This window comes from Tamandua tetradactyla, chromosome 5 (genome assembly GCF_023851605.1).
Source record: "Tamandua tetradactyla isolate mTamTet1 chromosome 5, mTamTet1.pri, whole genome shotgun sequence".
Taxonomy (NCBI): Eukaryota; Metazoa; Chordata; class Mammalia; order Pilosa; family Myrmecophagidae; genus Tamandua; species Tamandua tetradactyla.
In genome coordinates, this window is record NC_135331.1 from 105,161,071 (window position 1) to 105,188,975 (window position 27,905).

Here is a 27,905-nt window from a genome sequence, read left to right on the forward strand (position 1 = left end):
CCAGTGGAGCATGATAATAAAAGAGTTTGGCCCAACTTCAGAGTCCTGAGTCTACATCAAGGCTCAGGAGCATGTTCAGATCTCCTTAAGGACATGACATGACCTCTCGGTGAGACCAAGGCTAAGAGGCCGTCCCCAGCCTCAGCCTCAGGAACAGTGCAGTGTGAAATGGACAAGGACCAGGAAAAAGATCTTATTAGATAGGATTATCTGCTATTCAGAACTCACTGCAAGCAGATCAAGGAGGCATTGTTTCCGAGGCCTCTCTGAGCACCTGGAAGGGTTTGCATCAAACAGAACCTCTCTTTGTAAAGGAATTTTACCTGGTTGTACCTTTGAGACTAACAACTTGGAAAGAAAAGACTTTGCTGAGGAGAACACTTTAATTATAAACATACCAATGCAAAAACCTGGGGAAAAAATGTTACACTACTAGAAGAGATAGTTACACCTGAACAAGACTGAAACATCTACTGCTGAAGGTCAGCTTTCACGAAAGATACGATCGGCCTTTGCTTGATTTGGTACTGGCATTTTTTTTTTATGAAATGGAATATTGCTTTAAGGACACAAGCACAGTAGTTTACAAGATTACCGCAGACATATGAATGTCTGAGGTCATTGTGTTAAATTGCTTTCCCCTGGTGGGCAGTTTTTCCTTCTACAAGTTGCTGTGTTCCCAACAATACTGCAAAAGAGAGTTTGGAAATGAGGCTGACCATAATCTGGTCCGGACATGCAAATACTAAAGGAATGAAGTCACCTCTTTAATAAAGTGAATAAAACGTTCATATATTTACATAATCCAGAAGGATGCTCACTTTTTTTTTCCTACTAATTAGATAAATCTGGAGCAGAACAAGTGTCCTGGCTGGCCACTTAATGAGAATTTAATGTAGTGTCTGATCTTAGCTTGGATACTGTACTACAGGAAAAAAGCAGGCTATCAAGGGCCTCACTGGGGCAACTGAAACATTGGAATATAGACGGAAAATACAGTACTGTGTCGACAGTAAATTTATTGAGGTTGGAAATTGTGCTAGAGTTTTAAAATAGAATATCCTTATTATTAGAAAATAGGGAATTATTGAGGGGTAAAGTGTCAAATGTAATAAACAATTATATATTATGCATATTTTATGGAATAAAATAATATATATTTTTATTTCTGGGGAGAGAACAAATGATACAGCAAAAAAGGGCAAACTGTCAATAATAGGTCAACTTGGGCACGGGTATAAAGGCATTCTTTGTACTATTCTTGAAGCTTTTTCAAAGTTTGAAATTATGTCCAAGAAAACTTCGGGAAAGTACAGAAAAACTAATTAAGAAGAGAAAAAAAAAAGCCACACGTAAATCACCCCAAACTGATAGGAATGGGACCCTAAAAATATAAGTGGAAAAAAAGTACATGTGAGTAAAGTAGCAGAAATCTAAAAGCAAGGTTCAGATTCAAAAGGGCAAATTTAAGATAAGGTGTTCTTTCCCCCTCTATTTTCTTAGTGGCCTAAGAGTGTAGAAAAAGTATGGGTTCCAATGGTCAGGAGATCTGGTGACCAGTCCCATCTGTCTTGAACAAACAAGTAGCCCAGGATCAATGCAGCCATCCTTCTCTGAACTCAATTGCTTTGTTTGTTAAATGACAAGATCAGACAAAGTCCCTAAGGTCACTTTCTGGTCTGCAACATCCTGTTTCAAAGGTGCCAGAGGGAAAAGGTGGGGTTCCTTCTGAATGCATTACATCTAATGCTGACCACCTCACTTTCCATGACACAACTAAATCAAATAGCACTTCGTTTACAAAAAAAGGCTCCAGAAATGATGCCTCTCTCATTCCTCCAAGCAGCAGGGACTAAGGAGAGAGAGGCAGGGGGATCTGTGAGCAAAGAGAAAAGACAGAAGGCTCACCATGGCCATTGCAGTAGTAGATCCACTTCTCCCGGTTCTGGGTTGGGGTCATGGATTTCTTCAGCCCTGCCTTTTCCACAATGGCACTGGGGTCCTGCCGGGGGCCCTTTTTCAGAGTCCTCGAGCTTTTCCGGATACTGCACACCACTATCACCACAAGCACCAGCAGCAGGAAAAGCACAATCATCCAGGGCAAATGCTCATTGATGTCAAAATGCTTGTGCAGGTTCTGCCTGGGATGGCCCCTCTTGGGGGTCTTGACGGCTGTGCTGGACTTCTCACCCCCAGTGGCCTCCATGGATGGCAGCAGCTTCAGGATGTGTCTGTGGTGGGGGCCTTGCTGGTGGTTGGTTATCTGGAGGTTTGGGAGGGTCTTGTTCACACCTCCCTCCCCCCTCACTGAGCTTGTATTGTCAGGGACTGTCCCTTCCTGGATTCCACTTGGTACCTTTGGTCTAACAGAGGCAGATGAGTTGGATTCTGTTGAATTCATGCCTAGAAAAAAAGAGTAAGGAGGGGAGAAGAGCTTTTCCATATTTGAGGATCTAAATATTTCTTCTTCTCCCTGGTCATCTCCAAATTAAGCCACCTAATCAAAAAAGAGGTGAACTTTGGAGCTGAAGTTTTAATTATATTGCAAATTTTCACAAAGGCCCTCACAACTTATGTAGAGGACAAAAATGACATTAAATAGCTAAACTTGCTTCCTTGATCTAAAACCAAGTGGGACCCTCAGATATCCAACATCTGAACCTCATAGCAGTTTCTCTACATACTGAGCAGAGATATGTGTGTTCATAGCTATAGTCAACTCAATTATTTTGAAATGAGATTTAATTATCTTGAATTTAATTATTCAGTTATTCAATAAATTCAATTTAATTCCTATTTTCATTCTCCTCCACCCCTACCCTTTTGACTTTTTCATGATGCACCAGTAAAACAAAATAGTGACCAAGATAAAGAAAAGAGCTCAAATTTAAATTCAATTTTGACCAGTGTAAGTTTTGGTGGGATAGGATGGTGACTAAAATAAGGCAGGAATTTCTTAGTACCCTCTGTTAATAGATGAACAAGATTTGGGCTGGCTGCTTAGTAGACTTTTTTCAGAGTAGCTTCCACAGCAGACTTACTTAAGGAGGTTGAGACCTGGGGATTTCAAGTCCCAAGAGAGAGGACTTGGTCTATATCACCCCCTGTGAAAAATCTGGTGAGGTCATTTGCACTTTTTGAGCTAATTTCTTCATTTCAAAAATGGAGGCTTGAAAAAAGGCCTTCCTTACAGAGTTATCATGCAATCACTCATAAGATTATGCAAGGATGACAGTTCAAGTTGGTTAGCTCATGAAAATTAAATTCAATCAAGATTTGAAAATAAGGGTTGAACTCTATGTTCCAACAGAAGCTCAAAATTAATTCTAAGCAAAACTGGGATATTTGATAAAAGTTAATCACTGGGAAAAAAAGTTATCATTTTCCAGATGCAAATGCTATTTACCTTCAATTTCATACAAATGGACTTGTTTTCTGAAGCTTCTGTCCTTCCTGTCCTTGGGTCCAATATTCATCCTTCCAGATTTAATGGCAATTTTCCCCCTTCTCCCTCCTTTCCTTCTAGGATTGACACCATGTCATATATATATTTTTAGCTGGGAAGGACCCTAAACATCTAATTCATTCATTTATTTGACAAATTTGAAACTGAGGCCTGACACGGTTAAGTGCCTAACACAACGTCACATGCTGTCCTTGTTTCTCTTGGTTCTTACTTTCTAGCTTGATGTAACCTAGTTTTTTGAAAGCTTCTGAATTTAAATGTCTCTAATAGGTCCAAATACACCAGATTTAATTAGCAACAAGATGGAGTCCCTGCTTTTAAGGGATGACTTCAGACTATGCAAAATGGAGAAAACTTCCTTGGTACCAAAGCCCATCCTTGACACCTCTTCTGGACACAAAACCTTCCTCAAACCAATAATCCATGGGGTTAAGTTACCTTTGGAAACATAAGTGGAGGAAGGGACTTCCTGGGATTCCATGTGCTCAGGGCGTGAAAAGATGGCTGTGCCAGGGGGAGGTGCAGTCGTGCTCAAGATCAGGGGTGTGCCACAGACGTTGTCTGCCTCCTTGGTCCCCGGCTTGATTACCACCAGGTTCTGACTCAGACAGTCTGTGTACGCTTTGCATTTCAACACACTGGAAGGCACATCAGAGAAGGTACCCCGAGCACACTGCTTACACCGCACGTCCTCAGTCTCTGTCCCCTTCTTCCGCACACCCCAACCCACAGGACATACTGTGTGGGGGGCGCAGGTCGCGTTAGACTGGAACATGCCAGGTGGGCAAGTGCATTCTCGGTCAGTCAAGGCAGCACAAGGTAATTTCTCAACCATTGGCCATGGGCATGGCTGACTGCAGTCATGGCATTTCTCTATGCCATTCTCATGCCTAGTAAAGGTCCCTGCAGGGCAACGGCTGCAGACACGCAGGCTTTTGTGGGTACAGTGCTCAGATACATAGGTCCCTGCCGGACACTTGTCACAGGTTAGCACCTGACCAGTGGCATGGTCAACGTGGTGGTAGGTGCCAATGAGATTTGGGACCTTCTGTTCCGGCTGAGCCGTGGTGGTACAAAGGAATCCAAGCTGAAAGAAATCAAAAGGGAGGGGGAAAGAACAAAAATCAAAAAGGTGTTATATAGGAACAGAGAATAGGGGAAGAAACACTCAGAATACCATCATCATCTTTTGTATTAAAGTTCTGACCAGTACTGCGTCCTGTCGACATTTCCACATCACATTAGAGGAAAAAATATTAGGATTCTATCCTTGCACCAGGCCTACTACCTGTAAAACTTTGGTTTAATTGCCCGACCTTTCCATCAGCTTTCTTTTTTTTCCTATCTGTAAAAATAAAACTGACAATACTTTTCAAATTTATTATGAAAATCAACAGTGCATATGTATATGAAAGTGCTTTGTAGCTAGTACTAAAAATGACATATAGAAGCTAAAATCCTAATGCAAGAAGAAAACAACTTGCTGAATATTTGCCTTCCTTTCCACAGCCCAAAAGTTAAGCTTCCATCTCTTGATACCAGGACAAAGCAGCTGAGAACCAGGATGGCATAGGATCAATTTGTTATTTCCACAGCCTCAGGTTACCCAGCTGGGGTTAACCCAAAGACATGGCATGATCTTTTTTCAGCAGTTCTGTGTATGACAAGCTAAACTGCTTTAGTCTGGGGAAGGGGGGGTGGGGGGGGTGGGGGGGTTGTTGTTTTGTTTTATTGGTTTTTGTTATGCAAAACAGAGGCAGGTCCTTGGCATTCATGGTAATGGACTTTAAATGACAGAGTTGATGCTTTTAGATTCATACCCTTTTTGTTTTGCCTCGGAAGGCCGTGATCACTCAGCACGCACCTGCAGCCACCAGGCAGCCAGAGCACACGGATGGGCACAGAAACAGGCATTTTAATTTAATTGATAAAACAAGAATCTTCACCCATCTAGACAGAATTTCATGCGTGCTTCCAGAATGGAGATTTGGGAGAAAGGAAATTATATTTGTGCTGCTAAATCCTGAGATTCTTCTGGAGGAAAAAAAAAGTTTAAGAATTCATAGTAAAAGAGAGAGCTCTTCTGTATTCACAAAGAGCAGAGGTTCCAACCAAAAGCTTTCACTATCCACTATGAAATGGAGGAAGTGTATGTGTCAAGAAAATAATGGCTGCCTCAAACTACCAGCTGCCTGAAAGGGCAAATTCCTTGGAAATCACCCACCGTACTAGTAACTCAGAGAAGAAAGCCCGAATTTTTCAACGTGACCTGAGTTCCTGTCTTCTTCAGCACCTTGACACTTATCCCAAAAAAGTTTAACTGCAGAAACCAAAAATATCTTTCTTGAAGGCCCCATACCCTATATACCAGAGCTGCCTCAGGTTAAATGATAATATTGAAAACAAATTTTCAACTTATGAGAATATATTCTTTTATTTTTTTTTTGGGTTTATGAAGACTTTGTTCACCTTTTAAAAAAACAATCTATTGCCCAATGGTGATAAATTCAGTAGCATCTTCCCTTTTTACTTCTGGCTTTACCTCTCCTTTCCTTTCTTTGCTGCTTCTATTTGCAAAACTGGCTCCAGCCACCCTCTTCTGAGCCCTTTTCTTGGGGAAAAAGCCTATCACCATCCTGGGGAGCCCAACTTCCATTTGGCAAGGACACCATGGATGAGATTAGATCCAATTTCCCTGATGTTAAAGACTGGCCCAAAAGGTTGCAAATGCATCCCTGCTCTGTACTTCTTGTGAGTTCTTCATTATCTGGTTTCTAAATGCAAAGGCAGTTTTAGATAGCTGCAGTGTTCTAGAAGATTGAAAAGATGTATGAAGAACCCAAATGACAGGTTATTACACTGGTGCAGATTAAATAAAAGCTGAGAACCAAAGACACCATCTGGCCAGGGAACAAACATTGCCGTGATGTGCTGTGGGACTTAAGTCGGCCTCTCGACCTCTGCTGGGAAGTTGGGCAGTCACCCGGACAAACACAGGTTTGCAGACTCTGCCTAACCAGCACATGGGGATGAGAGTAGCCCAGGGGGGAGTGGGGAGACAGGTTTCCTACAGACTTATATATTTCCCCAGGGCACACACTTCTAAATACTGACTAAGGCAGTCTGCAGGGGATGGTAGGTTCTGCATCAGTTTCCCAATTTTTGTATTACCAGAAGCCCCCAAGCAGTACACAAAAGCCACCTCCAAGTCCCACTCCACCGGTATTCTTTCCTTCTTTTTAAGTGGATTGTTTTGCTCTTTTTTTTCAATGAAAAACTGAAAAGTTTCTAATTAAAGCAAAATTGGCTGTTTAAGCTGCTTCATACTCGATAGCCCACTTTAGACGATGTGACTTTGAAGGTGGACCTTTAAATTACCCTACGGGGGACAGTTATGGCTCCTACAAACAGAGCCAACAAACAATGTCTCCTCAGTCTTGCCTCTGGGGATAGTCAACGGGAGGCTGGCCACTAGATAAGAGATTTGTACAAAAGCTAGATGCTCTGCATTTATTAGACAAATATTTATTAAAGGCCTACTATGTGCCACAGGCTAAGGACGGAACTTTGAAAACTCTTCAAGCCCTTATGGAGTTTGACACTATAAGGGAGAATGGATGAAAACAACTAATTACACCAGTAACTACTTTATTAGATTTGAAATTGCAAGAAAGATAGATACAGAGTCCTGTGGGAGAGGAAGAATAAGCACTTCATAGCTCAGGGATGTTAAGAGAAATGCTCTGTCTGAAAGACAGAGCAGCAGAAATCAACTCGAGGCAGCCATAGGGAACTGCAGCACAAAAGCCTCAAGTAGAAGGAAGAAGCTCAGCTCAGGAACCAAGAAGTCTATGTGGCTCAACTCAAGATGCAGCAGAGAAGCCCTAGTTGAATCTGGAGAGGCTCTGGATTTGGATCATCCTAAATTCAATGAGAAGCCACTATATGTTTATACGGGGGAAGGGGAGAAGAGATATAATCAGATCTGTGCATTAAAAATGTCACCCGGCTGCAGAAAAGACAAAAGGGGAGTGGTGGCAGGGAGAGCGGGTGAGAAAGGCCATTAGAAGGGTAAAGAAAAGGTGAAAGTTGACCCTGACCTGGACTAGGATGGTGGCTGTGGAGAGAAGGTGACAGATTTGATGGCTTAGATGAGCAGGAGTTGATGAATGATTACCCACGGAGGGGAAAGAAGAAGAAACTGATTTTTCAAATTGAACAAGAGAACACTGGACAGAACCCAGCTCTCAGTTCTGCCGCTCAGGCTGGGGAGGGTACAACTGAGGGCTCCAGGGGAGGCACGGGAGGCAGAGTTCCACCTCCGCAGCCCCTCATCTCTGCTGCAAAGAGAGCAGCTCTGCTTTACCAATTTGCTAACGGGGATTCCAAGTAAGAAATCTTCTGAAAGGAGGCTTTACCACTAAAACAAGTTTGAAAATCCCTGAGCTAGAAAGAGCCCTAAGATCTCTTCCAACTGCAAAGTTAACAGCTAAGATGAACCTTGAAAACATTATGCTAATTGAAGTACACGAAACACGAAAGGAAACTTTTGTATGATTCCACTGATATGAAATACCTAGAATAGGCAAATTCATAGTTAAGGAACTGCTTTGTGGGCTTTTTTTTTTCCCTTACAAAAACCCCACTGAGGAAAGGAGAAGGGAGCAATTTCTTTTTCTTTTTATAGAGAGACACAGATGGAACCTGATAAAAGCTGTTTTCCTAGGGCCTTTTGGTCAACCAAATACTCACGATGTAAAACTACAGCTTTTCCCACTAGCTGAATGGCACCCCTCTGTTTTCTAGGAAAATTTAAATTCTGAAAAATCATTCCAGACAACTCTGTGGGTGAAACAATGGCTAGTGGGAGGAAGCGGATCAGATTCAAATACATTCAAGAATTTCCTCTAAATAAGGTAAAAACAAGTTGAGAAGATACCTACGGCTAATGCTAAGGAAAACACCTGAAGCAGGAGACACATTCAAAGAAAAAAAAAAAATACAGAAGAGTGGGAGCCAGAAAACTGGAGGCTGGGTCTTCCCCAGTCAAGACTTGTTTTGATTCTCTCAGTTCTTTCACTTGTGTCACCAAAGCCTGGAACCTCAAAAACAGCCACACAATGATCTGGGAGGCTTTCTTAGGACTGCACATCCCCAGACCCATCACCTGAGACTATGGTGGGTCTGCAGTGGGGCAAGGAATTTGTTTTGTTTTTAAAGTTCTCCAAGTGTTGCTGTTGCCAAACCAAGTTTTGGACACCGCCCCGAGTACTAAGCCAAAGCCCCTCTGATTCTAATATTCTCTGCTTCTAAAAGAAATATTTTGGAGACAATCCAGTCCCACTTTCAGAGACCATCCCTTTGCCCTTATCCAACCTAGCACTTCTTACTATTTTAACATGGTTCCTCTTTTCAATCATTATTTTTATATCAAAATTCCCACCCATCCCCAGAGAGACTCATGATCAATTTTTGGTGCCAGCTCTTTCTAGATCTTTTCCTATGCATTTACATATACATATGTTAAGTTGATAGTTTCAGTTAGTTTGGCTCTATTTTGTTTCATGTATCTAGTGGGGACAGGCCGCACACGCTGTTCTGTAATTTGCTTTCATTTGTCTTCTAAGACTGCATCACTAAATTTCTTCCATGTCAGAACAGAGACTACATCCTTCTTTATAAAGCCAAGCTGTCTTTCACAGTCTGGATATGCCTTAATTTAAAGTTGCTTCCTTCAAGAATATGAGGTTATCTCCTTGTCCATATGTCATCATGTACATGCATCTTCTAATATTCCATATTCCGCTCCTTCCCAGTTTTTCTCTTCTTTCTTTCCTATGCTAAATGACAGACACAACCATGTTGCCCTCAGTCTTTTGAGAACTGCTTTCTCCTCACTAGAAACCTCTCACTCCATCGCCTCCTTTCTATTATTGTGCATCTAGTATACATATATATTTCATGTTCATGGAAGGACAAGGCCTGGAGTAGAAAGCATACCTGAGCAAAGTTTTAGAGAACATTAGATTTGCATTCATGTACAGGCTCTGCCTTAAGTTTAGCTGCTTCACTTTCTTTGGACCTCATTTTACTCACCTATAAAACTAGCAGGTGGGACTAGCATGTATTCAACTTGAACCTTCTAGAAGTCTGCATTTGTATCAAGTTCTGCCATCTCTGAGAAGACTTTCTGAGCTCTTCCTAAATACCCCAAATTTCCAGCAGATGAGCTGAACTCCTCATCACACTTCCTGTTTCTATTAATCATTCTGGTACCTAATTACATATTATCTTGTAATGTTTGCTGATGGCCTCATAAGTGTATATATTTATCTTCCCATAATGAATATAAGCAGCTCAAGGCCAGAACATAATGATTATAAGCAGCTGAAGGTCAGGGACAACCTCATAGATTGCATTTCCTCCCTTGCTCAACCACTTCAACAATAAAGAGCATTAAAATAATAAGCAAAACATCCTCTGAGCTAGGGAGCAGCAAATTAAATTCCCCACACCACCTCTTATTTTAAGTTTTATTGGAACATGCTCATTCATTTAGATGTGGCCTATAGCTGCTTTCATGTTACAATGGCAGAGGTGAACAACTGTGACAGAGACTGCACGGCTCCTAAACTGAAAATACTTACTAGCTGGCCCTTTAGAGAAAAAATCTGTTGATCCCAGCTCTAGGCAGTCAAAAGAAATGTCCAAAGATGCAGGCACCAATTGCTCACTCATAAGAACCTTCAGACCTCTTCTGAGAGTCTACCAATGAGTATTGAGTTCTTGACTTCTTTTCTTGACACCCCCCCCCCAACTCACATACCAAATCTAATCCTTTCATCCCCTACTTAAAACTCCCAATGGCTCCCCACATGACTTAAGATGAAATGCAAAATCTTTAACAGTGACAAAACTTCCTCTAGAAAGCCATCCTTGCCCTCCCCTTCCCAAGTTAAAACAATATTCACCATCTCTCCTCAATCCCTTTTTTTCTAGATGACTACTCTAATTTTGTACTTAAACAATCTATTTGCCATGGCTTCCCCTTGAACCACAAGTCCATGAGGCCAAGGATGGGTCTACTTTACCTACTGATGCTTTCCAAGCCCTCGAGGACAGTGCCTGATTCATGGTATAACTGACAAATGTTTACTAATTAAATGAATAGATTTGCCAACCACAAATAATTAGAAGCAGCAAATTAAAGTGTGGTGGTGAAGGAGGTGGCTGAAGATGAGGATGTATATGAAAGCAAGTGTTGAGAAAACCCAAAAAGCATCCACAAGAAGCCATAATAATTCAAGAAATAAAGCAGACTTTCTATGGGAATTCATCAGGGTAGTGGCAAAGAGTTCATTTTGTCTTCAAAGACTCAGAGGTCTGCACTCCGCTTTATACCATGACTGACTTATAAGAATTATGCTTGGCATTACAAGAATTACGCCGCTTGGCATGGTGCTTAAGATGACAGGCAAACCTACTACCTTGGTGCTTAGAATTACAAGCAGTATCAAAAGATTATTATTCAGAAATTATTTATGGCCCATTCTAGTTCGAACTTCAGCTCCTTTGATAATTTTCACTTATCCAGGACAATGATGCCACTGACAATAGTGGGTAAATAAAGCAAATATCAGTGAACCGTCCCAAATTGTGCAGGACATGGAAGCCTATAAATACTTACTGAATGATTAAAAGATAACCCAGAACAAAGCCAAGAGGGAAGACGTAACTCTAAGACGACCAGATCTGATGGCTTCCAGGGTCTCAGCACTCAGCACTTTTGGACCCCCCAGGACTAAGCCAAGGCCCTTCTGGCTTTAATATTCTCCGAGTCTATAAGAAATACTTTGGAGACAGCCCAGTATCATTTTCAGAGACCTTCCCTCTGCACTTACCCACCCTAGCACTTCTTACTGTTTTAAAATGGTTCTTTTTTTAATTATTATTTTTACAGCAAAAAACCCACCCATTCTTAGAGAGAGTCACTGTCAATTGTGATGCATCTTTTTCCAGACCGTTTCCACACATTTAATGTACACACTTTAGGCTGTAAATGCATCATTCCTGTCTCGTGGTCATTTCTGCTTTCGGGCACAGAGATGGACCTAACCGAAGACAAGAAGTGTAGACTGTGCCAATACACATCAGAATGCTGATATCTATTTATATTATATTATGGTATGACCTCATCCTTCAAACAAAAAAAAACTTCCTTGCAGTTTATGATTACAACATATTTATGTCATTCTTATTCCCAATCAAATTCTAATGATTTGTTAGTGGAAAAAGAGCAAACGCAAGGCAGTGATAAGTTTTTGCTTGTTCATAATGGATGAGCAGAGAGACCATCTGTTGAGTTTGCTGTTGGCATTTTTTTAAGGCTGTATAAAAGTAATTTTTTTTAAGAAGAAACTCAGTTATTGTGAAAATTACAACAAAGATAAGGCAACCACGCTGTTCCTGAGATGGTGACTGGAAAACACGCTAACATATGATCAAAAGGCCAAAGTCAAGCAGAGCTGGGTCCCTCCAGAATTTCTGGCCATTTTATTTTAAGCATCACATTAAATTTGTAGTATTAAGACACTGGCTGCTTGGAATTTTCTAGATTTGACGGGAGGGGGGAAATGCATCAAGAGGGAAGCTTTAAGGATAAAACAACCACAGAGCACACAGATATTCTCATATATTGTCAATCATGTTACATAAATTTGGTCAGCTCCTGCATTTCCTACTATCCTTTCTGATTTAATAACAGAAAAAAAAAAAAACTTCTGTTACTCAGGCAAAAGCAGAGCCTGTTTTTAAAGCTGGTGAGTATAGTGAATGCCAAAGGTAGAAACTGCTGACTAAAGGATTAGAAGGAGGCAAACTCAGGAGACACAAGGAAAAGGGAAAATAGGAGAAACTAACCCAGATGCATCTTCCCTGGAACTTGCAATGCAGAATAGTATGTTGTGTTCAGCATTCAACCCTTAGGCCACAGACCCTCCCATCACAACGCCTATTTCTTTAGGCTAAGACTCTAACACAAAACTAAAATCAAATTGCCTGTTCATTAAACCACAAAGTTGCAAATAAATTGGCATTAATATACAAGACAATGTATACGTATAGAAGGAATAGTCCTCTGTGCCCTTCCCTAAGGATTTACAGAAAAGCATCTAAACCAAGGAACCAACGTCACCAGCCACTGCAGCAAGTCTAGCACGGAAATATAAGAAAACATATTTTAGCCTGGTATATGCCAAGCACGCCCAGCTCTACTAGGGAATAGCTGGGTGACCTTGGGTAAGCGGCTCAACTTCTGTGCCTTAGTGTCCTCAACTAATATACTGGAGATAATATCTACCTCTCATCAGATTGTTTTGAGAATTAATTGGTAATACAGGTAAAGCAAGTAAAATATGTCTGACACATGGTAAATACTTCATAAATGTTAGTTATTTTAACTATAACTCTCTCCACTTGTCATCCTATGTATTTAGCTTAATTCCTTTGGGAACAGACAATCTTTGAAATTCCTCAATTAAAATGCATATCCAATTACTGAGAATTGTATGAAAAACACCAGATTTTTAAAAGTTGGGCAATCCTGAAAAATACCCAACTGGACTCAGAACATACTACAATTTTTTTTTAATAAAGTAAAAAACATAGAGGGTGGAGTGAATTTAAAGAGAAAAAGGAACCAATTGTCATTTTCAAAAAGATTTAAAATATAAACTCAGTGTACAGCAAGTGAGAAAAGAAAAGAGAGGAGAAAGGTTGTACGAACAGAAAATATACGTTAGACTATAGAGCAGAATTTAAATAAGCATTTTCCAGAGTGAATTTTCCTGATGTAGTCGCATAAGAGGTTAATGAATATCGCCTAAAAGAGGGATAGACAAACTCTAACCAGCTGGCTGCCTGTTTCTGTACAGACCACGCACTCAGATTGTTTTCTACATTTTTAAATGGTTGGGAAATCAAAGGAAGAATAATATTTTATGACACATGAAAATGATAAGAAATTCAAATATAAGATTTTATAGGAACGTAACCATGTCCATTCCTTTAGGTATTTCCTAGGGCTGCTTTCACACTACAAAGGCAAAGCTGAGTAGTTTCAGCTTTGCAGTGGCCCACAAAGCCAAAAATATTTACTATCTGGCTCATTACAGATGAAGTTTATGTACCTCATGGTCTAAAAAGTTTAGGATTTGCTCCCAATTATTGTCCTCTTTTGCAGAAATTCACTTGATATTAGCTTACCGAGCTCCTGCAGGAGGACGGCAGAACACTGTGACCCTCTTGAACCTAGCACTTCCTAAACTGACCTGACCAGACAATCCTTTATACAAACAGCATGTGTACCCTCCCTGCAGGACACATGGAGGTAGTCCTCACTACAAACACGACACTAAATTCCGATAACATTTACAACCCAACATTTTAAAAGTCACATTTAAAATTCAAAGAAATCAAAATAGTTCATTAACTCTATCTGTAAAGAGCGATCCATTTGTGACTATTAAAAAACAAAATGACGGGGTGCAAGGGTAGTTCAGTGGTAGAATTCTCGCCTGTCATGTGGGAGACCCGGGTTCGATTCCTGGTCCATGCACTTCCCCAAAACAAACAAACAAAAAAGAGAAAAATCTACAAATGGTGCTGCAATAACGGGATATTCACACGGAGAAAGAAGGAAATGTGATCCCCGCCATACAGCATACAAAAAAAACCCACAGAAAAAAGTGAGCAAAAGAGAGATCGTTAGAAATGAAAAAAAAGAAAGTGGGTTTAAATATATAAACCTAAATTTCTGTACTATTAAATATAATATTTAAAGTAGTATGAGGAAAATATATGCCATACACCTAATAAAATAAAATTCATAACCTAGTTGTATAAAGAATTAATGCAAATGAGGCTTATACAAATTCCACCCAATCACTGATACAGAGGAATTGCAAAGTTAATCATCATATGGGTAAATTTATGATGTCCCTAGCAACTAATGAAATGCAAATTTCCACAAACAAGGACCCTTATATATCTAAGTTGAAGCGGCATAAATAAATTAAAATGATAAACCTCAATGCTGGCTGACTTGTAAGATAGAAGGCACATTTATAGGTTGTTGCTGGCACTCTAAATTAATTCAGCCTTTCTGCAGGCAATCTGGCAATATGCAGCAAGAGTCATAAAACTGTTCATTCATTTCCTTTGACCTGGCAATGCTGCTTTGGAGAATACACCTCAGGGAAACAGCCCAAAGGATAAAGGGTAATTGGGTTGTACAGGAACAACTTCATCAGTGCTGCCTGCAGTGGGACAACAATGACAACAACCCAAGAATCCAACAACAGAAGGATGGCTCAGCATACTGCCACCTGGATGAGATGCGGCTATTAAAAATGGCAAGCTGGAGGTCCAAACTGACAGGAATCACAGGCACCTCAAGCTTCCTAAATACAAATCCAAACTTCGGATTCCCTAATCCCAGCCATTCCTCCCATAGTGTTTCCTTCAAGTAATCAGAGCCCCATAGATTGCTGGAGCTAGTCAGCCTTGTGAACACCTTTCCTTCAATCCCACCCCCACCTTTCCTATCTCACCATTAGTAAACTGTCAGTTCTTTGTCCAAAATTTCTCAAATCTAGAAATCCCCATCTTTACTGCCACCATCCCAGAACCATCATCTATCCCCTGAAATACTGCGAAAGATTCCAACTGGCCTGCTTTGGTTTTCCTCTCTAATTCATTCTACACACAGCAGCCAAAGTGATCTTTAGAAAAATCTAATTCTAATCAAGTTGTATTCTGATCCTACTTCCCACTGCACCTTTAGTGATATCCTGATGCCTTCACACTTTAGAAGGTCTTGTATCAACTGGCCCTTCCCTGCTTCTTCAACCTCAAGCCATGCTCCCTCAGTGCCCAGTTCACGGAGCACCAACCTCAGTGGCCTTCTCCCTATTATCTGAATATGTAGACTCTTTCCTACCTCTGGGCTCATCCACATGCTATTCCCTCCTATTGGTTTGCTCTTTCTTCTGCTTTTTGATGGTCAGTCCTTCTTAAACACCACCCCTTCGGACTTCTCCCATAGACTATATACTCCAAGAGGCAGGAGACATGACTAAGCTTTCACTACCATATTCCCCAAATCTAGAAATGCCTGACACTTGGTAGATGCCCCATAAATACATATTAAATTAATGAAAAAAATAAAAATAGCTTTACATAGAAAAGCAAGAACAAACATATTAGTTTTATTATGCATAAATGCTTGTTCGCCATCAAAGAAAACAATTGAATTGAGGAGACACACAAAGAGAATTCCGCATCCACTAGGTTCTTCTGGTCTGCCAACTTGCTTAAATATAAAATGTTATTTCTTAATAATTCAGATACCCTAGAGTTGTAGCTCAAAGTATTGAGATGCAGATCAAGCTACAACTACCCTCTAGCTAGTGTAGAATGAATGACACTGAGTTTAGAGCAAGATCCTCCTTGAATTCACTCCCAATCATTTATTGCTTAACTACTATGTCAGGGCATTGAGCCGGAAACCCAAAGATGAATAGCATATTGTCTGTTGTCTTCGAAAAACTAAAATAGAAAAACAACATTGGCCTTGAGCATTCCAAACCAGGAAAGAAGCACACACAAAACCTTGTCCATTTTGTTGACTTTCCATGGACCAGGTACATAAGGTACCAGGTACATAAGCCATGGAGAAAGGAGCTGTGGACTTCTAGGAGTAAAGGAAGAGCAAGGATTGAACAATAACCATTAAATTACTCTGGGAACCTGTCACTATTTGCCTTTGAATCTACTGTGCCCTTCACAACCTTTCCCCCGTCTTAATACTGGTTGAGCTGATCTGGCCATACTCAGGACGGATTCAGATGATGATCTAACCCCAAAGCGTCTTAAGGAGACCAGAATTCCAACCTCTTGGTTCAACAATTTCCTCTCACTCTTTACCTTTCTACATTCCACTCAGTCTCTACAATCTATAGCTGGCAAGCAAAGAGGTGTTCAAAAGTTTGCATAGAAGAATTCTACAAGGGAGTGTGATAAACCACACACAAACACATGACCTATGGGACCTTATGGAGTTAAACCAATATCTAAGAGATCTGAAATGAAAAGTTAACAAAGGAAATACCAATAAAAGATGATGCAAGCCTATGTAGCCATCCTGTATAAATCACTAGGCTGACAGCAAAGAAAATGCTAAAGTTCTTCAAGTTCTTAGGATACCTAAATGGAAACTACACTGTTAAGTAGGACCCATGTCACATTATTACTCACTAAGCAAATATTTTTCAAAATGACCCAAGTAGCAGCAAAGAAAGCATCCATTCCCTATTTATAACATTTCAATTTGTAGGAGTATCTTTCCATCATAAGTATGGCACGATTGCCTGTCATAGTCATACCATAGGAAAATGCTTGGCAATGACTCCACGCCCTTCCCTTTCAATCCACATAAACACGTTGCTCTTACTTTATAACCAGTCATTTCAGCTCAACTTCTGCGCACCATCAAGGAGCCAAACTGTCATTGCATGGAAAGAAGATATAACGCTGATAAAATTATTCCCATGACAGGAAACAAAATTCTGATAAATTCAGGTTACCCGTCCCCAGCCCACAAGTTGGCAGAAAGCAGTGTGTATGAAATCACACCGATATAGATTTGGATCCTCTCTCTAGCAGTTGCCACCTGTGTGACTGTGACCATAACCACTTAAGCTTCATTCCCTTATCTGTAAAATGGAGCTGATGCTACCAACTCAAGGGCTTGTAAGAGTCACATTTGTAGAGGGTATTCAACACAATGCCAACGTTAAGCACTCAATAAATAGGGGATTAGGAATATTAATATTAATGATGAATATTAACAGTGACTTTCTTATTTATCTCTTCTGGGCTCTTGGTGCCATAGCCCTACTGAATCCACAGCTGTCCTTATTTGATGTCAGCACTCAAGGACTCACCCCTCTCCTCTCTCCTATGTTCATTACACTCTTGCTCCTTCTTCTCAGAGAGATTTGCAAATGACTCCAAGGAACAGTGCCACCAAGCCCATTTGGGTGGCAGAGGGTTAAATGAAGCAAATTGAAATTACAGAAAGATCAGATAATGAGCCTTGTTCAAATAATGAGCTTACAAAGTGCAACCCCCTTTTCTTGTTTTTTAATTTGGAACAAAGCCATAGACATCATTTTTAAATAATTTAAATATTCTACACATCCTAAATTAAATATTCTAATGAGAACAGCAGGCAATATATACATAGCTCAGTACCATGATCACACCCCACCCCCCACCCCCCACGTTTGACTGATGTTCCTCTCAAGATGACTTTCCCACCACCTCAAACCTCTGCTGTCTCCAAGACCAGGACGCTGACATGTGAGAAAAATCCAGAGAGCCACAAAACCAGAGATAACCATTCCTGATGGCCTCTAACATCCTCAAAAAGAGCGGAGTCACTTACTGCTTTGAATCAACAGTCTAAGTATCAGTCAGCCCTACCCATCTACATCTCCCAGTCCTACACCTGCCCACAGGTGGCTCTGGGCTTATCTAACCTCTATTCAAGGTCCTCTCCTCTTGGATTCAGGCTCGAAATGGGAGGGGGTAGGAAAACCAGGTGGCAGCATACAAACCAATTTAAGATCCCTGTTTATTTTTTCGTATTTGGCAAATACAAACACTGGGACAATGCCGGTATTTATTCATGGTCTCATCCTTATTTCTAAAGAATAAAAGTTCGGCAGCTGCTATAGCAGCAGCAAAACAATTCAGCCTCCTGTTAACACTAATTGGGGTTTCAACTTTGGGGACCAAGCGGACTCCTATTATGAGCTTGGTTTTCATTCTCTTAAGCAGACACATCTGCATCTGACAATCCAGACTTGAGTTTGCTCCAAAGAGTCATCAGACACATGCTCAAAGGCTAGGCTTCTCTTGTCACAGAAGAGAAGCACCTCAGTTTGCCAGGAAATTTCTGGTGACCTGGCATCACTGGACTCTGCCAGGCTTGCTTGGGGGAGGAGGACCAGAAGGGTGCCACTAGTGCTTACTGGAAAATCGGCACTGCAGATGATGCATCTGACCATTTCCCATCATTTTAAAAAGAAAAAAATTAATAAAGTTAGAATAAGTCAATTATAGCTTACATGCTTTATAAATTCAAGTGCAACATTAAAGTGTGATCTCTTCACACCCTGATCTATGGTATAGTAAGTAGACTGAGAGCTAGAGCTCCTAGTAGCTCACACCTACTTGCCCCTGTTCAATATGGACACACCTCTGAAAACTCTGCCCTGGAAAACATAGTACTACTGTGTTTACCATATCCAGCATGCTAGATTTTGTCCCAAAGTAGCCACACTAAATATTTAATGAAGCCAGTTAGTGGGTCTACCTGTTTAGTCTCTTTTTTAATCTCAAATTAAGGTAGTATGAATTCCATTTCAAAGAGCTTTCTTAGTGCTTCTTTGGTTTGCTTGTATAATTTATTTGCACTGGAGATTGGTTGGTTTGTTTTGAATTGGACCTAAGGCACATGTGACCATAACCCTTCAAAAATAGTTCAGATGAGAAAGCTTGGCTCCATTCTATTCATTCTGACTGGAGGAATGGGCAGCTGACTTACAAGAAGTCAGGAGTCCTGCATTCAGTATAGGTTCTATTTTTCCAATTGCCCTGATCAGGTCACTTTCTTTACCAAGGTCTGATGTGTATTATTATGATATATGGAAGTATTTTCTTCTTCTGAAGTGAGTGAAACTTAGTTCAAATGTTTTAAAGATTTTAATATAAATTGCATTTTGCATATTACTGTGTATAGGACTTGATTCCATTGACTCCATCTAAGCAAAGAACCCCCTACCAGCATTACTGATGGCAGTGCATTTTTAAACACCATATAAATAGTCCATTTGGGAAATGATCCAAATCCTAACTCATCCCTGGGTTCCCAATGCTTAGACAGTGCATGTATAGGTTTGTTTACATGAAAAATAATTCACTTCTCAAACTTGGCCTGTTTTGTCTCAAACAAAAAATGGGAGATGTAACCCACAGCTAACACTGTACTCTACGGTGAAAGACCGAAAGCTTTCCCTCTAAGATCTGGAACCATACACAGATGTTCACTGTCACCACTGTTACTCAACACTGTGCTAGAAGCTCTAGCCAGAGAAGTTACACAAGAAAAAGAAATAAAAGGCATCTACATTGGAAAGGAAGAAATAAAATTTTCACTATTTGCAGATGACATATTCCTATATACAGAAAGTCCCCAAAAATCCACAACAAAGCTACTAGAACTAATAAATGTATTCAGCAAAGTTGTGGAATATAAGATCAACAGGCAAAAATTAGTAGTGCTTCTATACACTAGTAATGAACAATCTGAAGAGGAAATCAAGGCAAAAAAAGTCCTATTTACAATAACTAAAAGTGTAAAATATCAAACAATAAATTTAACCAAGGATCTAAAGGACCTGTATTCAGAAATTAAGGAAGACCTAAATATATGAAAGGACAATCCATGTTCATGGATTGGAAGACTAAACATAGTCAAGATGTTAACATCCAGCCTATATAAAGAACCTCTACAACTCAATGAGAGGACAAAGCCAATTAAAAAATGGGCAAAAGGTATGAAACGACATTTTTACAAAGAGGAAATACAAATGACTTAAAAACAGATGAAAATATGCTCAACATCACTGTTAGAGAAATGCAAATCAAAATTACAATGAGATATCGCAGTGGCCACTATTAAAAACAGAAAACTACAAGGGTTGGAGAGGATGTAGAGAAATAAGAATATTCATTCATTGCTTTAGGAATATGGAATTCTGTAGCCACTTTGGAAGACAGTTTGGCAGTTCTCCAGGAAATTCAGTATATAATTACCATATGATCCAGCAATCCTGCTACTAGGTATATATCCAGAAGAATTTAAAGCAAGGACTCAAACAGATATTTGCACACTGATGTTCAAAGCAGCATTCTCAACAATAGCCAAATGATGGAAGCACTCCAAGTGTCCACCAACCAAAGAATGAATAAAGAAAATGTGGTAAATACATGCAATGGAATATTATTCAGCTGTAAAAAGGAATGAAGTCCCAATGCATGCGACAGCCTCGAGAAACCTTAAGGACATTACACTGAGTGAAATAAGCCAGACACAAAAGGTCATATACTGTATGATTTCACTGTTATGAACTAATTATAAGCAAGCTCATAGAGTTAAAATCTAGAATATAGGTTACCAAGAGATGGCTTGGGGTTAGAGAATGGGGAGTTGACGCTCAATTTGTATAGATTTTCTATTTAGGTCAATGGTAAAGATTTGGAAATGGATGGTGGTGATGATAGCACATTATTGTGAGTGTCATCAACAGCACTGAACTATATAGATGAATGTGATTAAAAGAGGAAACTTTAGGTCATATATATCACTAGAATAAAAATTAAAAGATAAAACATAGGACTGTACAACACAGTGAACCCTATTGTAGATGATGGACTACAGTTAATAGTACAAATAAAAGACTGTTCTTTTCATGAATAACAACAATACAATACTAATACAAGGTGGTAATGGTGTGGTACATAGAAAAGCTACACCTCGTATAAATAATGGATGGCAGCACTATTTTAATAATCTTTCATCAATTGCAACAAAGGCAACAACTGATAAAAAATAGTATATTTCAAAAGTATTGTCATCCTTAGTAACAGATATTCCACACCAAAACAAGGTGTTAGTTGTGGGGTGACGCACAGGAATCTTTTATTTTAGGGATGATTTTTTGTAAACTCACAACTTCTCTAATAAAAAAAAATGTGGGATGTTAGATCAGTTGAGTTTTACGCTCCCTTCCAGCTTTCACTCTCTAGAATTGTGGAAACAATTTTTCAAATACAATAACATCAGCTCTCATTCAGAATTCTACTTAAAATTGCCACCAAATCCTGATATGAACAACCGCCACTGGACCATCCATATCTGCCTAGTCAAATATCCAAATGAGATGCTAAGATATAGGGAAATTAACTGCAACAACAGAAGATCGAAGCTGGCAGTAAGCTGGCTGTCCAGTCTCAAACGCAATGACAAACACTAATATTTAATACTTTCTAGCAAGCACATAGCTGGTGCTGGCTCTTACAGCAAATGGACCTCTATCTAGATTTTATACATGCAGAATAGAAGTTTCCAAAACTGCAGACCTCATTTCTTATCAATAATGGCTCCTTTTCCTGCTGACTGCCAACATTGTATCTGTTCAGTCATAGTAAGCTCCCAGATGGCAAGCTACACCTCTGACTGTTGTGTCACAGCCCTTCTAGGGCTTTCTATAGCACTGGCGCAACACTTAAGGTCTCTATCTTGTCTCCAGGATTTTGGTTTGAAACATATATTTTGTCTCTCAGTTTGTGTTTTACTTTCCTAATAGCAGGCAGATGCCTCAACTTAGCAGAAACAGAAGTGCAAGAGGTAAAAACATTTCCTTCCAAAGACACACATGTAATTCTCATTTATCTTTTGCACAAACCAAACCACCAGTCCCAACTTTCTTCCAGTGAATCTTTTCTGGTTAAATTTCATCATGTAGCAGTTTGGACCTGTGAAACAGGCAGCATGGAACAAGGGAGAGGAAGAGCATGAGTTGAGGAATCAGGCAGTAGTACTGGGTCCCCACCCTTGATCACCATTTCCTAGTTGCGTCGCCAAGGACAAACACTGAAGTTCTTTGAGCCTCCTTTGACTCATCAATAAAATGGTGATAATACCACTTCCCAGGTGTATATAACGTATGCAGCATTTTATATATATATATTAGTACATCGGTTACTATTTGTAAAAAGTTTATAGTAAACTCTCCTTCACGCAGTAAGCATATCCCAACAAAAAAAAGTGTCAGAAAAACAACAAATATTTTTTCACAAAAAGGGGGTGTTTGAAGGAACAGGGATAACTGAAAACCATAAGAAACATGACATTTTATTGGTTATTATTATTATTAGTCTAAGTGCAATATATAGAGAGGTCACTAATCCACCTGCCCCTAGTGGAGTTCTGAGCACTCTGCAGTATTTACCTGGGCTCCAATACCTGGTGCATCTCATTTTCACTTTCAAGAACCCCAATGGGATAAATTATCCTTAGAACTTGAGACCAGCATTTTACATTATCAGCAAAGTCTGTCCTGGGATTTGGGAAAAACCAAAGGCATTTCTTTCCCATTCTAGTTGAGGGGTATAGCAAGGTCCCTGATGATCCCTGCAGCACACCTTTCATTACTCTTCAGGACAAATGCAGTAACCCCATGTCATTCCACGATACTAAGTGAAGCCTTTTCTATTATAGGTAGCAGGAGAGTAAGGAATCTTATACTGGGTAACACCTTGAGATTGCTTCTACACCCCCTCTATAAATTTCCTTTCTTTTTTTTCAACTGTAAATCTAGTGCATAATGTTTACATAAACTGAGCTGGATGGTTTAAGAAAGGGAGCTGGTTCTCTCTTGGTTGGTAAAGGAACTTTCCCTTTCATTACATCACGACCTTACTTTAACACTTTTATCATGCTAAAAGGTAAAATAAGTGAAGTATCACACACGGAAGATTTAATCTAAGAGTGGACTCTTTAGGGAATAGAAAAATCACGTGTGGGAAGGACCTGACAAACATGGTGGGGTAGAGTGGTGGACCTACCTAAGGCCATCGGGAAGGAAAACTCAAGAATCCAGGTTCCCATGGATTTAGGGTTCTCGTAGGCCAAGATTGGTCAATCCAGGTTCTCTACTCAGAAGAGACGCCCCTACAGCTTACCATCCACCACACTTGTTACAAAGATACAAACCTTGGCCTTTCCATTATAACAAATGTGCTGAAAAGAGTCTCAGACAGACACGGGAGACAATGTGTTGCCCCATCATAAGTGCTAACAGCAACAAACTTTTCTTTAGTCTCTCCCTTCCCCCTAAAACATACACCGGGAACCAGAGCGTAGGATGAATATTCCATCCACAGCAACTGCAATGCCCTGGGAGCTATGCCCCTCTGGGCCGCAAGACGTCAAGTACTTGTGGGGAAGGAGACAGAGAGCAAGCCCACATTTCCCTTACACAGTCCTGCCCTGAAGACAGGGGTCTTGGTTTGTTGTTTTTCATCTTTTTGTTTTAGCTAAGATTCTCCACCCTCCCCCACTGCAGGGACAAAAAGACAGGCACGGAAAGCTTTTCGTGGCTCAAGGGTTTGAGCTCAACACAATTTTCTTGTGGCTTATTCACCTATCTCCCCTCCACTATCACCTATCCCCACCCAAGCCCCGGGAACATCCGAAAAGAAGACAAAAGATTTGGAGTAAGTTAAAGAAGTTTTGGGTGACGAGAGGTTTCAGGCGTTGCCCAGGTAAATGATGGAGAACTAAGTACAGGGCACGCCCAGAGGCGGATGCAGCTTGAGTCCCGAAGGAGCCTGCACCATCCTGCAGGATCACCTGCCTCGCTGCAGGTAACGAGGGACCTGACCAGCTAGAGAAAGAATTCTTCTTTCTTTATGGAGATTTATTTTCCCCTCCCCCCTACCGAGTGTCGGAGCGCGGGCTGGCTGACAGCCGGGGCTTTGGAGAAAGCCTGGGAGCGGGTCTAAGGATTTTTTGGCCCGCAGATACAGGGACCCATCCCAATCAGGAGGAAGGAGAGATTGGGGGCCGGGTGGAGAGGCCGGCGCTGAAGCCCTGCTCGGGAATTCCGGGCGCGAATGCCACCAGCTGTCTTCAGGGTCCGGCGCGCACCCGTGTACCACTCTCTTCCATTGCGGTAGCATCCCGACATGACACTGCAGCTGCAACAAAGCGGTGGCCGCGGCTGGCTCTCGGCGCCCCGCACCGCAACCGTCGCCCCACGCCACGCGGAGGAGGCCCCGGCCGCCGGATATGGTGGGGGGGGGGGGGCCCACGAGGTGGGCCTCGTGGGTGAAAACACTGAAACAAGCGGGGAGCCGAGTGACCACCTCTAGCGCCTCTCCCAGCGCAGCCAGACTGGAAGGAAAACAATTCGCCTGCATTCCCGAACCCCGGCGGGGCCCGAGGGCTACCCCAAGCGACCCGGTCGGAGCCCTCCGGTGTGTTTTCTGCCCCGGCTAGCCTCGGCAGCCTGGCCAGTCAGGTCGGTGCCTCCCGCAGCCCGGCCTGGGTCCCGCCCAGCTCCGGGAGAGCCGCGCGCTGTGCTCCCGCGCGGCCGCCGCTCCCAGCCTCCCCGGGCGCTCACCAGAAGGAAGCCAGCGCTCATCGTGGCTCCGGCTCGACCGGCCTTGCGGCTGCAGGCGGTGAAGTCGGCGGTGCTGCTGCTCGTAGAGATCCCCATGGCTGAGCCAGGGGCTCGCAGGGGCGCCGGGGGCGCGCGGGCCCCTGGCAGCTGGAATCGGGAGCTGCTTCTGCCGAGCGCTGCATCCACCGCCGCCTCCCGGGCCGGGAGCCCATCTACCTCCAACACCCCATGGGCACTGCGGCAGCCGGGCAGGGGAGGGGAGCGGCGAGGAGGCTCCGGGGACGCTCAGCACCTGCCCAGCCGCGCGGCCGCCCCGGCGGAGAGAGGCAGCGGCGGCTCCAGCCCGCGCCTCCCCGTGCTCTTCTCCGACAGCGGCTGCGGAGAACCAGGGAGGCGGGCTGGGTGCGAGAGAGCGAAGGGGCAACTTCCCATAGCGAAGCCTCCAGCTGCTGACAACCACCCTCCTCCGCTGCCCAGACCGGCCGGCGAGGGACTGAGCCGGGCGGCTGCCGGGTGAGGGGACACACGTGGTGGCGCCGAACGGGGTGGGGTGGGGGGGGTTTGGCCCTTTGTGATGTCACCCAGGAGGAGGCCGGGCTCTTTGTGCGGTGGGAAAAGGGAGGGCGTTCCAGGTGGAGCCGGGAGGGAGAGGGTGCCCCCTGGCGTTCTCTGAGGAGATTGCAGCTGCTTGTTGTCCCCGGGAAAGAGCTGAGAAGTCAACCCACCCCTGACCCAAATGTACTTTTTTTACCTGAGATTATTCTAAATAAATTGTTTTGCTGAGCCACGTCTGCGGCACCCGCCTTTCTATTGTTCCTGAGGCAATGATTAAAAACAGCTAAGGACCACAGTAGTCTTAGATCAACCGCGTGTGAAAGAGAGATGAGTGCCTTGGTTCTCAAACTCGGTTGGTTTTGAAATCAACCGAGAGTTAAACATAGAGAAATTAATTAATCCCATATAGAGAGATTAATTTAATTGGAATGCGACGTGGCCTGGGCCATGGCACTGGGACTTTCTGTTATTCTCCCAAGCAGTAGGGACAACCAAATCAGTAAACTGAGCCCTCGATCTCCGGGTTATTCCCTATGAAACTTATTCCTGCAAAGGACAGGCTAAACCTGCTTATGCCTAAGAGTCACCCCCAGAGAACCTCTTTTGTTGCTCAGATGTGGCTTCTCTCTCTAAGCCAACTTGGCAGATGAACTCACTGCCTTCCCCGGCTATGTGGGACATGACTCCCAGGGGTGTAAATCTCCCTGGCAACGTTGGACAGAAATCCCAGAATAAGCAGGGACCTGGCATCAAGGGATTGAGAAAGCCTTCTTGACCAGAAGGGGGAATAGAGAAATGAGACAAAATAAAGTTTCAATGGCTGAGAGATTTCAAACAGAGTTGAGAGATTATCCTTGGAGGTTATTCTTATCCATTTTATAGATATCCCTTTTTAGTTTATGGTTTTGGAGTTTTGCATCAAGAAGGCTTTCTCAGTCCCTTGTTGCTGAGTCCCAACTCATCCCAGGAGTTCTGTCCCATGTTGCTAGGAAAATTGGCCTTGATTTTTGAAGACGATTGTATATGATATAACTTTTATGATGTGACTGTGTGGTTGTGAAAACCTTGTGTCTAATACTTCGTTTATCCAAGGTGTGGGCAGATGAGTAAAAACATATGGATAAAAAATAAATAATAAGGGGGACAAAGGGTAAAATAAATTGGGTAAATGGAAATACTCGTGGTCAATGAGAGGGAGGGGTAAGGGGTATGGTGTGCATGAAGTTTTTCTTTTTTCTTTTAATTTCTTTTTCTGAAGTGATGCAAGTGTTATAAAAATGATCATGGTGATGAATGCACAGCTATGTGATGATATCGTGAGCCATTCATTGTATACCATATATGGAATATAGGTGTGTGAAGATTTGTCAATAAAGATATTTTTTAAAAAAGTTTTCCAGGTGCTGTGAATATATTTCAATAAAATTGCATCTAAAAAATTGTTACTAGGTGATTTCAATATAGGCAAAGTTTGAGAACTTCTAAACTTAATACTGTTAGAGAAATTCAAACCAAGGATTCAAAATCTGAGTTTCATGGAGTTGAATTTGTGGGTGGTGGTGGAGAGGCTGTGAATTCCTTTAAGCGTGTGCAAGTGTACTTTCTAATTAAAGGAACCAGAGTTTTGAATCAGATTATCACTCCCTTTCCCAAAGAGTGTTCAAAAAAATTGTTTGAGTTGAATTCCAAAGGCCTGGAGAGACGAGCAGGGGTGTGGGTGAGTAGAAGAGAGGTAGGACATTGCTTCAGCAATAAGAGCAGCCAGGGTCTTCTCTTAGCTGGTTGACATCTCCCAGACTTCTGAGTGTGACGAAGGATCACGCTTCCTTTTCTTTGTTTCACCTGCAGAGAGACAGAGTCTCCTGACTGGCCACCATTTCTGATACGGTGTTGTACATTACCTAGGTACTAGATGCGGCATGTTATGTTGAAATGACCTCTTTAGCCATCTGGTTTACATTACTCTATTGAGTCTTGTGATGCCAACCTTATTCTAGTCTTCCTTGACCCATTCTACTTCCTGAGAAACACTTTTCCAATTATCAGCCTCAAGACCCCAATACTCAGGACCCCTAAAGTTACCTGTGAAGAAGGAAGGGCCAACTATTGGATTTCTTATTAACATTTTTTTTCCTTTGGCTTTTGTTCTGTGCACATTTTGGAAGAAGCTGAAAACCAAGTTGAGCACTAATTCCAATCTACTGTTTCAAACACTCACCAGTAAAGAAAAGGATTGTCCATAAATGTGGGAGGGGGAAAAGCCACAGAATATAGCCTGTGGTAAATTGCAAAGAAATTCTGGAAAATATTACCACAATATATGGAGCTCTAGGGAGAGGATGATATTCTGATTTGATTTCCTCTCCCTGTTTTCAGAAGTTCAAAGGAATGAGGGACAGGAGCTATTTCCCCAGGCATAACAATTTCAGTTATTTCTTTAAAAATTCAAATGACCGGTCAGTACTATCAGAAGTTCTTCTTAAAAGATGTTACAACTATGTAATAAAGAAAAAGGTCAGAACAATTGTTAGTATTTTTAAGCTTAAATGACTTGATTACTCAGTTAAATA

The 27,905-nt window shown here is 41.7% G+C and overlaps 1 protein-coding gene and 1 non-coding gene across 4 annotated transcripts in view; one reads left to right on the top strand and one right to left on the bottom strand.

Moving 5' to 3' along the window:
- The window catches only part of TNFRSF21 (TNF receptor superfamily member 21), a 71,531-nt gene extending 46,211 nt beyond the window's left edge, over positions 1 to 25,320 (bottom strand). Inside the window, exons 1-3 of one of the 3 annotated variants that reach the window (XM_077161994.1) lie at positions 24,781 to 25,320; positions 3,905 to 4,553; positions 1,909 to 2,403 (exon numbers count right to left, since the gene is read on the bottom strand). In XM_077161994.1, the coding sequence (XP_077018109.1) occupies positions 1,909 to 2,403; positions 3,905 to 4,553; positions 24,781 to 24,876 (1,240 nt within the window). In that variant the 5' untranslated portion in view covers positions 24,877 to 25,320. Of the gene's footprint in view, positions 1 to 1,908; positions 2,404 to 3,904; positions 4,554 to 17,469; positions 17,509 to 24,305; positions 24,430 to 24,780 lie in introns of those variants that run through there. The other 2 variants (XM_077161996.1, XM_077161995.1) reach the window with 2 other exon arrangements.
- TRNAD-GUC (transfer RNA aspartic acid (anticodon GUC)) lies at positions 14,011 to 14,081 on the top strand. The gene has a single exon. It is a non-coding gene; the product is annotated as a tRNA-Asp (tRNA).
- Positions 25,321 to 27,905: the final 2,585 nt, after the last annotated feature.